Consider the following 14691-nt stretch of genomic DNA (forward strand, 5'->3'; position numbering starts at 1 on the left):
CCCTGGGGGCAAGAGCTGGAGGCTGAAAACGTGCCTTTCCCACGCCTGGGGGGAACCATCTGAGTGTCCTTCTGTGGCCTCCCTCAGTGGGTCCCCGCAGGATTGAACCCTGAGCCCTCCACAGTGGCAGCCCCCTTAGTGAGGTGCCCTGCTTCCTGGGTCGCTCTGCCCAGGCCCCGTTCCACAGCCTGGAGTCGCGTCCCCACGTAACCCTCCAGGGCAGAGTCCTTGCCCTGGGCGGCCGCTGGGGGGATGCAGGCCAGGAAGGTGCTGATCTCCTTCAAATAACATTATCACGTGGAATTATTATGATAACACTGTCACCTTGTTAACTGTAGAAACTGTACTTAGAAAAAGTTTAATATGAGATTGAATTTTAAAGGGTAAAAACAAATTCTGTGAGTTGGGTGCCTGAAGGTCAGCCAGGTTCCAGAGAAGCTGAAGCCGGAAATGTGTCTTGGAGGCTATTTCTTGGAAACACTGGGATTTTGTTGGGATGTTGTGCTGGGGCTGCTTGCGTGACTGGAAGTGCGTTTGTGTGGTACCCAGCCTGCTAATCCCGTGAGTGACGGTGCGGGTGTTTTCTGTAAACATTAACGCATTATAAACACAAACACAGTTCCCTGGGAGACGAATGACACCACCACAGGCTTGTGTTCAATCTGGTGAAACTTGGAAAAAAACAGCTGCGTGCTGCCGAGCTGGGTGCGGGGCTCGCACTTGGGCCCGGATGCAGTGTTCTGGGGTTCACGGCAAAGTCTGTGCTCTATGGACTTGAGAAAATTAGGCAGGCAATGACTCGGGGTATAAAAATGTTCAAAGCGAACTTTTATTTGGGGGTCGTTACAGAGGATGGAGTAGTCATAGGAATACAATTCTGCACAAAGTACGGAGGGTAAATGTCCAGGGATGGCCTGGGGGCAGTGGAAGCATCACTTCCGACCCTACAAAGTTTGCTGTCACACAGCCTGGCTGACAACAGATGGTGAGAAGGTCTTCGCTTCTACGTGAGTTTTGCCGAACCCGACGGTCTGTAAGGGGTGGTGGGAAGAGTGATAGCTGGTGTGCGGACATCAGTGGCTTTTACAACAAAAGGCACAGTCGGCCTTCCTGAGAGGACTAGGATCCTTCACGTGGCCAGCGTTTGGGAGAAGAGGGCGCTGTCACCACAGGGGCCCGGAGAGCAGGGCTGGGTCCACCCCAGGAGCCCCCCGTGTGGGAACAGCGGGAGTGAGCTCAGGAGCCCGCAGGCTGCACGGCCTCACCTGTCTATACCTCCCCGTTGAGTTCAGGAAGTGGGTTATCAGTGGCGGCTGAGACTGCAGTGACTACATAGATACACAGGAAGAAGTTAGCTACACCGAGCGTGGAACCGTCTAGTACGGATGGCCTGAGAGGGAGGGTTCATGGTCTTCCATTTTGGGGGGGGTCAGGGTGTCCTACAGACGTGGGGAGAGTGGGCAGCGCCTTGGATGCCACGGGGTTATCTGGTCAAAGCGCTGGTGCTGAATTCCTTTGGTAGCCCTTATTTTATTATTCTTTTGGTTTGTTTTTTAAAGAAAAAAAGATTAAGTCAATTTTTGGGTCGGCATCTGAGGTAATAAGTTAAGAATAAGCACCGAAGTGGCCCCCCGGCTGCGTGTCCCCTGGAGAAGCGTGTCCAGCGGGACGGCCCCGACATCACAGGTTCTTCATGCACACCTGGCAGCGGCTGATGTGTGTGCGAATGAGGCCGGCCTTGAGCGTGTCGGCCGAGGGTGTGCCCTGGAAGCTCTGCTCGGGGATGGTGGTGAGCCAGAAGCTGTACTTGTTGGCATAGTAGTGGCAGGTGCCTCGGGCGCCGTTGCACTCGATGAATGGCGTGGCTCGGAAGTCCTCCAGGCAGCTGCCCGGTGACACCAGCGACTGGCCACCCCCTTCGTCGCCCGCGGCCGTGTGCTGTGCAGGGTAGGGGGATGGGGCGGAAGAGATGCCGACACGTTAACTTTTTCTTTTAAAGGAAAAATAAAACAGCAAGGTCCTGCTGTAGAGCGTAGGGAACTCTGTGCAATATCCTGGGATAAACCATCAGGGGAAGGAATATGAAAAAGAATGTATATATGTGTATAACCGAGTCACCGTGCTGTACAGTGGAAATTAGCACAACATTGTAAGTCCACTATGCTTCAATAAAGTAAATTAAAAAAAATAAAATCAACATGTGGGTCAGAACCAGAGGGTCTATTAAAATTAAGCACCAGGGAATTCCCTGGCCGTCCAGTGGTTAGGACTCCGAGCTCTCACTGCCGAGGGCCCAGGTTCGATTCCTGGTCGGGGAACTAAGATCCCGCAAGCCGTGCGGCGCAGCCAAAAAAAAAAACAAAAAAATTAAGCACCAAAGTGCCTCCTGCCCTCCTCCTTTGCTAATGTTTATGAAGGGGGAGTACGGGTGCTTTGAATCTTACTATTTTTTTAAGAAAAGCTCTACTTGCTGATTTTTCTCCAGTGAACACGTAATACTAGTGTCATTAGTTGTTTTCAATCAGAGGGTTGTTAAATTAGCAATTAGTTGCCTGAGATGATTCTGCTTGGGAGACCTGGCCAAGTGTTGGAGGGGATTTTCTTTGCCACTTTCAAGTTCTACTTTCTCTTGGTTTCATAAACATGTTCAGCTTTTACGAAGGGGCACGGCGGGGCCCCAGATCGCAAAGCTTCTCTCTGAAACGTGTCATCGGGCTCGGTCCAGCGAGCCCAGTGGGAAGTGTGGCGTCAGAACCCGCGAGTTTAGGACAGGAGCACCTCGGCCACGGTGGGCAGGGCACAGAAGGGGCTGTCCTGTGAGACATTTGGGCAGAAGCCCAGTTTAACCTTTTCTTCAAATGAAGCAGCAAAGAACAAACGCCTCTGAATAGCTTTCTGCTCACAGAATGTGGACGCCTTCCCAAACAGGGCTACCGTGTGTTGTCAACAGAGACAGGCAGGCGCGTCTTCATGGGGCATCTCAAGCCCTGCTTTGGCCTGAAAGAGCCGAGGCCCTGCTGGTCCCCCCACGCGTGTGCATACACACACACACACGTGCACACACCCACACACGTGTGCAGACACACATGCGCACACACACCCCTTTTCCAATGTGCTCGCCTCAGCGGACAAGCCTCTGGCTTTGGGACTCAAGCGGCTAATGTCTCTTAAGAGAATCACTCATTGGGCACTCAGCCTGTGAGGACCTCATTTGAATTGAAAGGAAAAAGTAAACCAATGGCCGGCTGGAGACTTACAGTCGCCACCAGACCAGCTTCGAGAGGGATCACTGAGGTAAGGGCGGGGGGGCCGACGTCTTTGCTGCTGTGGCAGCGATGGATCAAAGCGTGTCTTGTGTGCAGACAAGACAGGGACCGTCCCCCAGACAGGCAGGGGGACACTAAGCCGTGTGCTGGCTCTCCGGCGTCTGTGCCAGCAGGTGCTTCCGTGTTCTTGGAAGGGAAGGTGTGGGCAGCCCATCAGTGCCGCCCTGGTTGTACAGCGGGGCGAGGGGACCATGGTCCTCTCGTCACCCGCCTTGCGGGTGTCAAGGGCCAGGCTGGCAGGAGGCGCTCACTGAGGATATGTGTGCTTATCCCTTATCCCGTGACACAGCTCGAGATGTAATTGCTAATAAAAGAAGGGCTGTCTGACCTTTTTGGATACAGTGTAATCACTCCCTTCACAAGGAAGAGGCTCGTTTTTCATTTTTGAATTTCTCGATGGGACCAGAGCTTCATCCATCCACCAAAGCCCCCTGACATGATTAGCTCCTGAAAAGCAGACAGTTGCCTGTCCCAGCACAGAACTTAGTATCCTGTTGCTTCAAATTATTGCAGCAGCAATACCTTAAAAAATGTTAAAAAATCAACACTTGTTTGTCTTCTCCTTCCTTTCCCAGAATCCAGGTTTGTTTGTTTTTTTTCTGTTGTTTTGATAAGATTAGCAAACTTTGTATAATTTATATATATATATATTATGTTATTAATATAATTTATGAAATATTTAACACGTTGGGCATCTGGTCAATATAGTGGGAATTACGAAAGTCATAATAAATATAAATGCAATACAAGACCCACCCTCCCCACTGGACTTTCCTTTCTCCCTCTGATGGTAAACAGGAAAACTGTAAGGGATGCTATCATGATAGCCAAATTTATCCTAATTAAGGCTGTACAAAGGCCTGGTGGCAAATTAATGGGTCCCTTCTGGGTGGGGGCAGCCCCAGGCCTAACATGGCTCAATGAGCAAAGTGCAGGCTGTATTCCAGCTCTCACTCCTCCCCTGGGCCAGGTGCCCTTGTGCAGTGCACAACCTGAACAACTGCCCTGATTAGTCTTACAAAGGCCAGGATGTGGCTGGGGAGAGGAACTAAGTTTGCACCTGGGCCCGTGCGCTGAGAGAGAGCAGGCAAGCACCACGTACCATGAGGAAGGAATATCCGATCCACAAGCTCCGCCATCCAGGCGGGCAGTGGGGGATGGAGACGTCCTGGCTGTGGACGGCGATGGCAACGGCCGGGGCCTCGCACACGGAGCAGCGGCTGATGTAGGGCCTGATGTCCTCCTCGGCCACAGGCATCATGGGCAGCGGGGCGGTGGTGGAGAGCCAGTAGGACTTGTCGTTCCGGCTGGCGTAGTAGCAGATATCGCCAGGGTTGCAGTACAGGAAGGGCATGGTGCTGAACCGGGCCAGGCAGGAGCCCGCCAGCCCTGCGGTGCAGGGAGGGACCGTCAAGGCTGAGCGTGCCGGGAATATGCCCCTCCAGGCCCCCGGCGGGGCTCAGCCATGCGCGGGGCGGGGTGGAGGGCGGGCTTGGCCTTTCCAGTCCCTCAGGGGCTGACTCCACGGCACTGTGCCCTTCCGAGGTTCCCGCACACCTCAGGACTAGGCTGGGTCAGAGGGAGGGGCGACTTGGCGAATAGCATCCCGGTGAGGCCCGTGTCGGGGGGTCTTAAAGCACCAGCCCCCAGCACCCACCGATGGCATCCCAGATGGGGGCCTGGCTCATGGCACCCAGGTGCCTCCCAGAGGGACTCTGGTTACTCTGCCCCTCAAATAACTCCACCAACTTCATCTTAGGGCCAGAGTGAGTTATTTCCCCTTTCACACTGACTGCTTTCCAGCTGAGACCCGGGTGTCTGCTCTGCCCTCTGAGGCCTGCCGGGCCCTGTGCTGGCCTTGCCCTGTCCCTGCTGTTTTAGGCCCTTATTCTTGTTTGCTTTGTCTCACTTAAAAAAAAAACCAAACTTATCTGGACGGGAAGGTGCACAAATCGTCGGGTTCAGCCCAACACATCTCCCCACGACACGCGTGGCCACCCTCCCTCCAAGCCCCCAAGTTTAGCACGTGTTGGCCACGTTTTCTATGGGCTGTTAGGTCTTTTAAATTCCTTTTGGCAACCAGGCTTCCTGGGATAAATACCAGCACACACGCCCCCGTATCCACTCTGCGGGGTTCTAAGTGCCTCCCAGCCCCTCCCGGCCCCGGCCTCACGGCTTATACACCGTGGGGCAAGAAGCAAGAATGACGGGGAACCGCTGGCAGCCCCCAGGGCACGGGGCAGCGAGAGGCCGGGCCGCGTGAGCCTGCGGAGCCCGCTGAGGGCTACAAGGCAGAGTCTGCTTCCCGACCCCAGGTTAGGGGCATCTCGGTGCCTTCTGAGGACTCAGCGACCTCACCGTGGCCACGGGGTCCTGCCACCTCCGGCGGGGCTGGCCGAGCTCGGCAGGCGGTACCTACCGAGATCCTGGTTGTGGGCCTTCTCCTGGCCCTCAAAGTACAGCAGGCTGTATCCGCTCCAGAGCTTGTTCATGCCCACGGGGCACATGGGCTCCTGCTCTGTCTGGCTGTGCTTCACCAGGAGGTGGCCGATGCTGACGCTGCGGCCGGGCATGCCAGGCAGGCCGGGGCTCCCGGGGCGGCCTGGCTCCCCTGGGACCCAAGACAAAGAGGCCGCCTTGCAGCTGCCGCGCGGACCGCAGCCCACGTGCTGGCTGCGCGCGCGCGGCATTCACAGCCCTGCTCTGCCTTTCCCCGAGGGCCGGGGTCTTGGTGGCTCTGCCCTTCGGGACCAGGAGCCTCCTGGGGAGGACTCGCCCCCCACCCCATCCCCGTGCCCTAACGTGGGACCACAATGATGGGAGCGAACAAGGGGCAGGGACTCAGCCTCCCCCGCGAGCCGTCCCCCCAGGGCGCCCCGTTCTGAGCAGGAATTAGAGCATCAGGAAGTCAGAAGGGTCACGGAAGCACCGTGTCCAGCCCTGCCCACCTCTACCCCAGGCGGCAGGCCCCCTGCTGATGCTTCGGGGAGCGGCCATTCCCAAGGTTAGAAGCCCACCTCCCCAGATGTCCACCCGGGGGCCCGATTCTGGCCCTGACACTGCAGAACGGCTGATCTGCCCCCAACAGGGCAACCCTTCAGACCTCTGAAATCAGCCGTCCTGGGTGATCCTGCCTTTCTCAGAGGATGTACCCTCCACCCTGCACTGTCTTGGCCCCTTGCCTGGATGCGCCGCCCCCTGCCCCGCCATGCGTGTCTCGGGTTGCATCCCCCGCATTTTACACTCTCCTGGCCGTGGGTCGCGATGTGCTTCCTGCGATCTGGGCGCTGACCATGCAGCCCGCCTTTACTGTCAGCACAGCGCTCACACCACGGGCTCAAACCGAGCGCAGGTGGATTACACCAAATCGCAAGACTTTTTTTTTTTTGCATGAATTGCTATTATTTCTGGCCTATCCCATCCTGCACACGTGCAAATAATTTTAAGAAGTCAATGATATAAGACTTCACAGTGGCTCCTGTAATGTAATCGGTGACTTTCAGCTCATAGTTTCCGGCCTTCAAGAGCTTTAGGAATCTTGTCTCTCGAAATATGTCAGCTGCTTCCTTCTTTGAGGCACCTGCAGATGTCTCAGAGGAAGGAAGGAGGCCGGCCTGTCCTGGGGACTCTGTGCCAGGTGTTCTGCCAGGTGCAGGGGACACCGGGTGGGCGCAGGTATATGGGCCTTGCCCAGGACCCAGGCTGCAGCGGGGGCCCCAGGCTCTGGGCTAGGGGGTGCAGCCCCTCATCTCTGCTCATCTCGGGGCTCGTCTGACCCCTCCCCGTACACCACGGTCCATTTATCAGACTCACAGCGGGACCTGGAGGAAGCTCCCTGCCCTCTGCCCCCTTCCGGCGCCATCACTCACCTTCATAGCCAACGGGCCCCTGCAGCCCCACGGGCCCCTGGTCTCCTCGGAACCCGGGAACAGCTGACACGCCGCCTCTTCCCTGGGGCCCTGCCTTCCCTGGAGTCCCGCGGAAACCTGCACAGCCACCGAGACACGCATGAGTGCCCCGGGAAGAATGAGACGCTCCATCACTGGTGTTCAGCCAGTGCTTTCCAGCAGGAGAACAAAAGTGAAAGCTAAGCAAACAGGAAACGAGGGGTGGCCCCGCAGCAGGGCTCCTACCTGGTTCTCCTGGGCGGCCCTGGGGTCCCATCTCCCCCTGAGGCCCCGGAGGGCCTCTCCTTCCCTGCGGACCCACTGGCCCCCGCTGGATGGCAATCCTCTGGGGGATTCCTGCAATCCCCGGGGCGCCCACAGCACCCGGGGCACCTGGAAAGGGAAAAGAAAGGCCAGATGATGCGTGAGGACCACTTTGCTCTCTTGCTCTGGTCTCTATTCCATTTTGACCCATTGAACCAATTCTGGAGCTTCCTTTGAGCCACCGCGCTCTCTAGAGGTGGGGTGGGTGATAACCCACCTGGAAGTCGCTCAGAGCCCTTCCAACAACCCCTGTCACCACCACGTCCCCGTGACAGAATGACCTCAGAGGCGTGCCCTCTGAGACTCACTTACCCGGGAGTCCTCGGTCTCCTTTGGGTCCCTTGGGGCCTCGGTCTCCCACGCTCCCGGCGGCGCCTGTGTTCCCCATGAATCCTTGCTCCCCTCTGGGCCCTTCCAGACAAGCAGAATGTTGGGGACACGTGATGCTGGGCGGGGGCTCCGGCCATCTCTGACCAGCGCCGCCAGCCTCCCCGAGAGGAGCCCCCCATGGGCACCGACCCTTACCTTTTTCTCCCAGGAGCCCGAACACGCCAGGCCGGCCCTGGGGCCCGGAGTCCCCGACCCATCCTTTGGTCCCTGGGTTTCCGGGGGCTCCTGGACTCCCCTCATCTCCTTTGATTCCAGGAAGAGCCACGGGCCCAGGTGGCCCCGGGGGACCTCGATAACCTGTTGGCATCAGTCCCAAGAAAGGCGAGTGTACACAGGAGGCCTTAGGCACAGTCACGGCCAGGAGGCCGGATGCAAAGTCACCCATTTAGGGGACCGCCTTTGGCAAGTCTGTAACACTGGGCAACTTTGGTTTTTATTGTGGTAAAATATACGTAACATAAACGTTAACATTTTAACCATTTTTAAGTGTACAGTTCAGTGGCATGAGGTGCATTCACGCTGCTGTGCAACCATCACCACCATCCTTCTCTGAACTTTTTCATCTTCCCAGCGGAAGCTCTGTCCCCATTAAACACTAACTCCCCCTCCCCCGGCTCCTGGCCCCCACTATCTACTTTCTGTCTCTATGAATGTGGTTACTTAGGGACCTCCTATCAGACAGAACGTGTCCTTTTCTGTCTGGCTTATTTCACTCAGCATCATGCCCTCAAGGGGACAACGAAAGCGTTCTATCCCTCAAGCAATCAGGTCGTGGCCAGCTCCGTCCCCAGAGATCCCAATGTATCCAAGTGTGAGCCCTGCTTACCTTCCAGGCCAAATATCCCAGGCGCACCTACGTCACCTGGTAACCCAGAGATGTTGGAAGGGGGGGTGATGCCTGGAAACCCCTGAAGTCCTGGACTCCCGACCGGGCCTCGTTCCCCTTAGGAGGGAAATAGAAGTTGGTTAGCACCAGCACCCAACTTTTCATCTTGTTTCCTCTCTGTGCCCTCACCCATCCAGGAGCAGGGCCAACAAGGAGAGGCAGTGATGGAAGGCGCCCAGCGCAGGCTCTCAGGGCGGGTCTGGGGAGACAGGGGCTGCGCTGCCTGTTCGCACTCCCACCAGCCCCCTCCCGCTGCCTAGAGGGTCCCGTGGACCTGCCTCTGCTGGGACGTTGTCCTCACCGGCATGCTACCTGCTCAAGGGACAGCTGATGGGGCTACCTGTGGGTGACACCTGGCCCTACCCTGAGGGGAGGGCGTCACTGACAGGGCAGCCCTGTTGGCCCAGAGAGCACCCATCGTGGGAAGGCTCAGGATGGCCGGCACTGGTATTTCAGTCCTCCCCATGCCGTCCTTCAGGATCCCGGATCCCGACGGATGTCCAGCGTCCTGGGCAGAGTCCGTCCTCACTGCCCACAGATTCTGTACTTGCCATCCTGCTTCCTCAACTGAGACTTACTGGTGACCCCCAGTCAATACCCGCAGCGCTCTCGGACAAGCAGGAGGGGACAGTGTTGGAGTCCCAGCTCCGAGTGTCAACAAGGGTCCTCCTACTGTCTATTCAGTGCCACGTTTTCTGCACTTCTGTGCTTTTTGTGGGTGACTTCACTGTTTAGAGTGGCCCCCAAGTGTCATGCTGAAGTGCTGTCCAGAGTTTCAGGAAGGCTGGGATGTGCTTCACAGAGAAAACTGTGTTACATGCGCTTCCCTCAGGCCTCAGCTGCAGTGCTGGTGGTCCTGTGCTGGTGGCCTGAGCCTGGATCCTCAGCCCTGGGTGGGCTGTGCTGGATCCTCAGCCCTGGGTGGGCTGTGCTGGTGGCCTGAGCCTGGGTCCTCGGCCCTGGGTGGAGCTGTGTGAACCCCACGCAGCCCCTCAGGACTCACAGTAAGGCCCCAGTTGGCCGGCCCTCCTCCTTCTCCTGCCTTCAGGTCAATGCTGTGGGGCTTGGATATCAGGGAATTCTGGAGTTTCCACTTAATGAAAGGGGAGAGGGAGGTGACAGACCCTGGAGAATCAGACGATGCGGTCCGTGGGCCTTGAGATCCCCGCCCCCCATAGGAGATCAGGGTCGCTGGCCTCCTCAGGCCTGGCTTCTCCTTTGGGGGTCGATGGGTCTAGCTTCGGGGGTAATTCTGACCAGAGCACGGGCACTCAGGCCCTGGTCTCGGAAGCCCAGGTGTGACGGGCCTGTCTGGTCCAGCACCCCTGCCGGCGCCTGTGGACACCATGCTGGGCTGAGCTGGGGGTGGGTGCGGGCCCCGGCCGTCAGAAGACAAGCGCTGGCCCGAAAGCACCTGCTGGGGTGCTCCCCTCTCAGTTTAGGTCGAGCCTGGTTTGCTGGTGGATGGGCAGGGGGTGGGGCTGGGGCTCGTGTTCAGCGGCTGAGACCACCCCTCCCTGGCTGCTCCCGCCATGGTCCAGGCCTGGCACACAGGCACAGCTCAGGGGCTGTGATGCATTCATTCACTTATCTATACAACACTCCCGTGCGCGTGTCACAGCCAGGGCCCTGTGCCGGGTGCACACCTAACCCTGGGGGCACCGAGGGGATGGAGTGTGATCTTATCCATCCTACAAGGGAGTGTGGTCAATAGCTAACCCCAGCGGAGTAAGATTATGATGGCGTATAAACGATGGAACACTAGCAGGAGGTCTGCAACAAGAAATTCTCCCTAGAGGAGCCGGCACCTGCCCTGCCCCCGGCCTCTCATCTCTCAGACTCACGGACACTGTGGTTCTGGGGGTGCAGATGGTGATACTGGGGTGTTGGCCTCACCTGGGACTCCACGCTCCCCTTTCCGTCCCGGGGCTCCTGTGGGGCCTGGAAGGGTGTTGGCCTCTCCTGGGTCACCCCTGGCCCCGGCAGGACCTGGGAAGCCGGCATCCCCGTGGATGTCCGCACCTGTGGCCGGGTTGACAAGCAGACGTCAGTGTCTTCAACCGGGCAGAGTCCATTTTCATGAGTGGAGGGATAGTAACGCTCTCAGTGAGACTCAGAAACAGAGAACCCCATGGCAGCCGTGGAGATGTCAGCTTCCTAGGTGGCCTCGGTGCCCCAGACCCTGCCACTTGGAAGGAATCCTGGGGATCGTAACTGAACCCCTTTGCTTTATAGGGGAGACCACCGAGGCCCCCCGGACAAATCCCAGATTCCAGGACGCAGATGGTCCTGCAGCTGAGACCTGCCGAGAACTCCAGGCTCCTGGTGCTAAGCCTGAGTTAGGTTGAAAAGGGAAATGCTATTTAAAACCTTCCCTGTTCCCACATCAGGGCCTCAAAGTAGTTGGTGTCAGAAAGAGTGACAAAACTTGACCATCTAAACTCGAATTGAAATGTTAATTGAAACATAAGTGTGTGAATTTATATATGATTCCACACATCCAAATTTACCTGTAGACAGATGAACGTTTGATTACGTAAAACATCTATAAAGAGAATATTCTAAAAGCAGTGGTAGAACTACGGGTATTTTTTTTTCTTTTGCTTAAGTGTAGTTTTTTAAGCTTTCCTCTACTCAGCATGAACAACTTTTATAATCTGAAAACAATAAAAGTTGTCCTTAAAAAAGATATATTAATAATATGCCCTACAAATATTATTAGTCCAATTAATACATTTTAAAAATTAAATGCAAAGACAGGGCATTTAAGATTGTCATTAAGATGAAAGGAACTAAATTTAAAATAAAGAAATTTCAGGGAAGTCACCGAGAGTTTTGCACATGTGATGGCAGCTTCCCAGAGGGGACAAGGGGAAAAGGGAAGCTTTCTGCACAAAGGGGATCTCATCCCCTTTGAGGAATAGATGGACACACAGATGGTATTCTGAGATCCCAGAAGGGGCTAATTGTGCAAACCTCATTCTGTCATTGGCTTTTGGAAAGGATGGGCTTTGTATCTCTTTCAGGAAAAAAAGTGTTACAATAACTTCCAAGAGCAGCTTCTAACAATTTCTTAAAGGTCTCACTTTCTTCTCCTTACGAACACCCCGCCCCGCCAAAACCCCCATACGCCACTGCTGTGAAGGGAATTGTCTTTTCTAAACCCATCTGTCAAAGCCCTAACCCGCCATGTGATGGGGTCTGGAGGTGGGCCTTTGGGAGGCGTTTGGGGTGAAAGGGCCCCTGATAGGATTGGCGTCCTTATAAGAAGAGATACCAGAGAGCTTGCTCTCCTTCTCCACCGCGTGCGGACACAGCGAGAAGCCGGGAAGAGGGTCCTCACCCGGCCTCTGCCGCAACGGCACCCACCCCAAACTTCCCGCCTCCAGAGCTGGGAGGGGTAACTGCCTGTTGGTTGGGCCCCCGGCCTGCAGCGTTTTGGTGGAGGAGCCAGAGGGGACTGAGTCCCCGTGGCCTCAGGGACGGAGCCCGCCCTGCTCTCTGAGCTCCCCGACCCCCGTCCAAGTCCCTGATGGGCTACCCGGTCCCTTCCCCCACTGCCATCTGGTACCTGGGGATCCTGGGAAGCCTTTGGTGCCTGGCAAGCCGTGTAATCCGCCGATGCCGCGGAGGCCGGGCAGACCTGTGGAGGACCCTCGTGGTTACTTCATGGGGAAGCAGAGGGAGACCCTTAACACACTCAGATGCTCTTTTCTGCTGTGATACGGTCGCCCATCCAGTGTGTTCAAAAGCTGGGCAAACCGGAAGTAGAGCAAATACTGTGACATGTAAATCAGTCAATGCTGCGTCACCCAGGAGAACCATTAATCTAAAAACTGTTTTCATGGAAACTTTTTACAGACTCGTTACAGCCAGAGGGGGACCGGGCAGTGCTGTGTGTTTCTTTTCCTGATCCGTGAGTCACTGTATGTATAAAAACGGTGCTTGGAACCAACAGCCTGGTATCATTTCCATTCCTTCTGGATTTCCGAGGATCAGCTTTCCTAAAGTGGGACTTGGGAAGCAGGCGACAATTCTTCCTGTGATGCGGGCAGTGAATGTGGAGTCGGGGTGCGCCCCCCCTGAACTCTGGACAAGAGAATGTCCAAGGGCCTGTCCCCTGACCAAGGCCTGTCAAGGCCAGGCCGAGTAACTCCCCAAGCCCCCCAAGGGCTGCACCAGACCTCGCTCAGTGGGGACCCTTGCATGTGTCCCTCTGTCCCACCTCTGCACCGCCCAGGTGCTGACTGAGAGTCACCCTGAGGTCTCCCGGCAGGTTTCTGTTCATCATTCTGGGGGGTAAACACCTCTTTGCAGGTCGCCATTGCTTCGTGTCTGCAGAGAGGGGAGGGGTCTTACCTGGTAGGCCTGGGCTCCCTGGCCAGCCGGAGTCTCCTTTGGTGCCGGGCACTCCCGCCCGTCCCGGCTCTCCCTGAGGCCCCTGCAGCCCTGTCAGTCCTGGAAAGCCTGGGGGACAGACGCATCCTTCAGGGGGACACAGGCACCCTGAGGCCTCGTGGCCTCCAGCTCGGGTCCTGCCTCGGGGAGGGACTTTGCGGGAAAGAACCAGCTTCCCTTCCACGTGGCCTTGGACCCCACCCACATTCAAGTTCAGCAGGGTTAGTGCAGCCTGGCCAAACAGAACAGCTTGTGTATTCGTATTCTCATTCCATCGTGCACGCAGAAGCCTGGGGAGAACCCAGAGACCCCTCGAGGATCAGCCTGTCTGCGTTCACAGATCCCGGGCAACAGCGAGCAGAAGAGCAGCAAGAAAAAAGCACAAAACGAATTCACTCGTGCAACTCGGGATCCCCCGTGAATTCTGCAATTGAGATGCACGAAAGGCAGCCGTCACAGGAACTGCCTAAACGTGTACGGAGAGACAGACGGTGGCCGCACAGACACGGCCATCGGCCCCGTGCCTCCACCACAGCTGGGCTGGGCTGGACCTAGGGATGGACGGGTGGCAGGGAGCTGCCTCGGCTGCGACCGCGGGAGAAAAGCAGACGGGCAGAACTGGCCGCCCTTGTTTTGGGCCCTTGGAGATTTGGGGGCTCGGCCGCACTCGGCCTCACCGACCACCGCACCATCCGGCCGGGCCCAGGGAGGGCAGGCTGGGGGAAGGTGGCGTGGCCTGGGATTTTACCTGTTTGCCCTTTAAGTCCAGGAGGGCCCTGGACTCCTGCCAGGCCGGTGATCCCAGGGAAGCCGACATCACCCTCGGTTCCTTTCTCTCCGAAGAATCCCTTTAGACCTGTAACCACAGATGTGCTGCTCAGAACAAAGCACAGCCGTCGTGTCACTGGGGCTTAAGGCTCGTGGGGTTCAAGGGGGCACCAGGTAAACGATGCTGCCTTCGTGCTGGTGCTTCCAATTGTGAATGGGGATGGAAATCCAGACGGCTCCTTCCTCAACTAAATTTCTACCTAATTCCCCGCTCTGAGCCTGTGGTCAGCAGCCTCCAAGCTGGCACCCAGTGGTCCGCGTCCTGGTATTCACACCCTTGTGAGCTCCACCCACACCGAGTAGGGCTGAACTGCGTGAACACCAGGACACCGTGGACATGCCACTGTGCCACCTCGAGCCCAGGTCATACAAATCATCACTGCTTTCACTCTGTCCCTGCTCTGGAGGAAGCCAGCTGCCATGTCATGAGGACATCAAGCTCGCAGGGAGGAACTGAGGCCTCCCGCCAAGAGCCACCTTGGACGTGGATGGTCCAGCCCAGTCTAGCCTTCAGATGAGGCAGCCCTCCCGACCTCATGACCGGAATCTCATGAGAACCACCCTGTTTCCGAATTCCTGGCCTCAGAAACTGTCAGGTAACACCAGCGGTGGGTGCTCTGAGCCGCCACATTTTGGGCGCCTTGTTAAGCGG

At 56.7% G+C, this 14691-nt stretch overlaps 1 protein-coding gene across 1 annotated transcript in view; it reads right to left on the minus strand.

Annotated features, from left to right (window-relative positions):
* Positions 1 to 807: 807 nt before the first annotated feature.
* Positions 808 to 14691, minus strand: part of COL4A2 (collagen type IV alpha 2 chain) — a 176165-nt gene continuing 162281 nt past the window's right edge. Inside the window, exons 37-48 of the mRNA XM_061171040.1 lie at positions 13960 to 14067; positions 13173 to 13280; positions 12385 to 12456; positions 10710 to 10835; positions 8754 to 8870; positions 8063 to 8224; positions 7850 to 7948; positions 7460 to 7606; positions 7196 to 7312; positions 5746 to 5937; positions 4429 to 4715; positions 808 to 1938 (exon numbers count right to left, since the gene is read on the minus strand). Of these exons, the coding sequence (XP_061027023.1) occupies positions 1681 to 1938; positions 4429 to 4715; positions 5746 to 5937; positions 7196 to 7312; positions 7460 to 7606; positions 7850 to 7948; positions 8063 to 8224; positions 8754 to 8870; positions 10710 to 10835; positions 12385 to 12456; positions 13173 to 13280; positions 13960 to 14067 (1793 nt within the window). The 3' untranslated portion in view covers positions 808 to 1680. The remainder of the gene's footprint in view (positions 1939 to 4428; positions 4716 to 5745; positions 5938 to 7195; positions 7313 to 7459; positions 7607 to 7849; positions 7949 to 8062; positions 8225 to 8753; positions 8871 to 10709; positions 10836 to 12384; positions 12457 to 13172; positions 13281 to 13959; positions 14068 to 14691) is intronic.

The sequence above is a fragment of the Eubalaena glacialis genome, chromosome 16 (assembly GCF_028564815.1).
Source record: "Eubalaena glacialis isolate mEubGla1 chromosome 16, mEubGla1.1.hap2.+ XY, whole genome shotgun sequence".
In the NCBI taxonomy this organism is placed as follows: Eukaryota; Metazoa; Chordata; class Mammalia; order Artiodactyla; family Balaenidae; genus Eubalaena; species Eubalaena glacialis.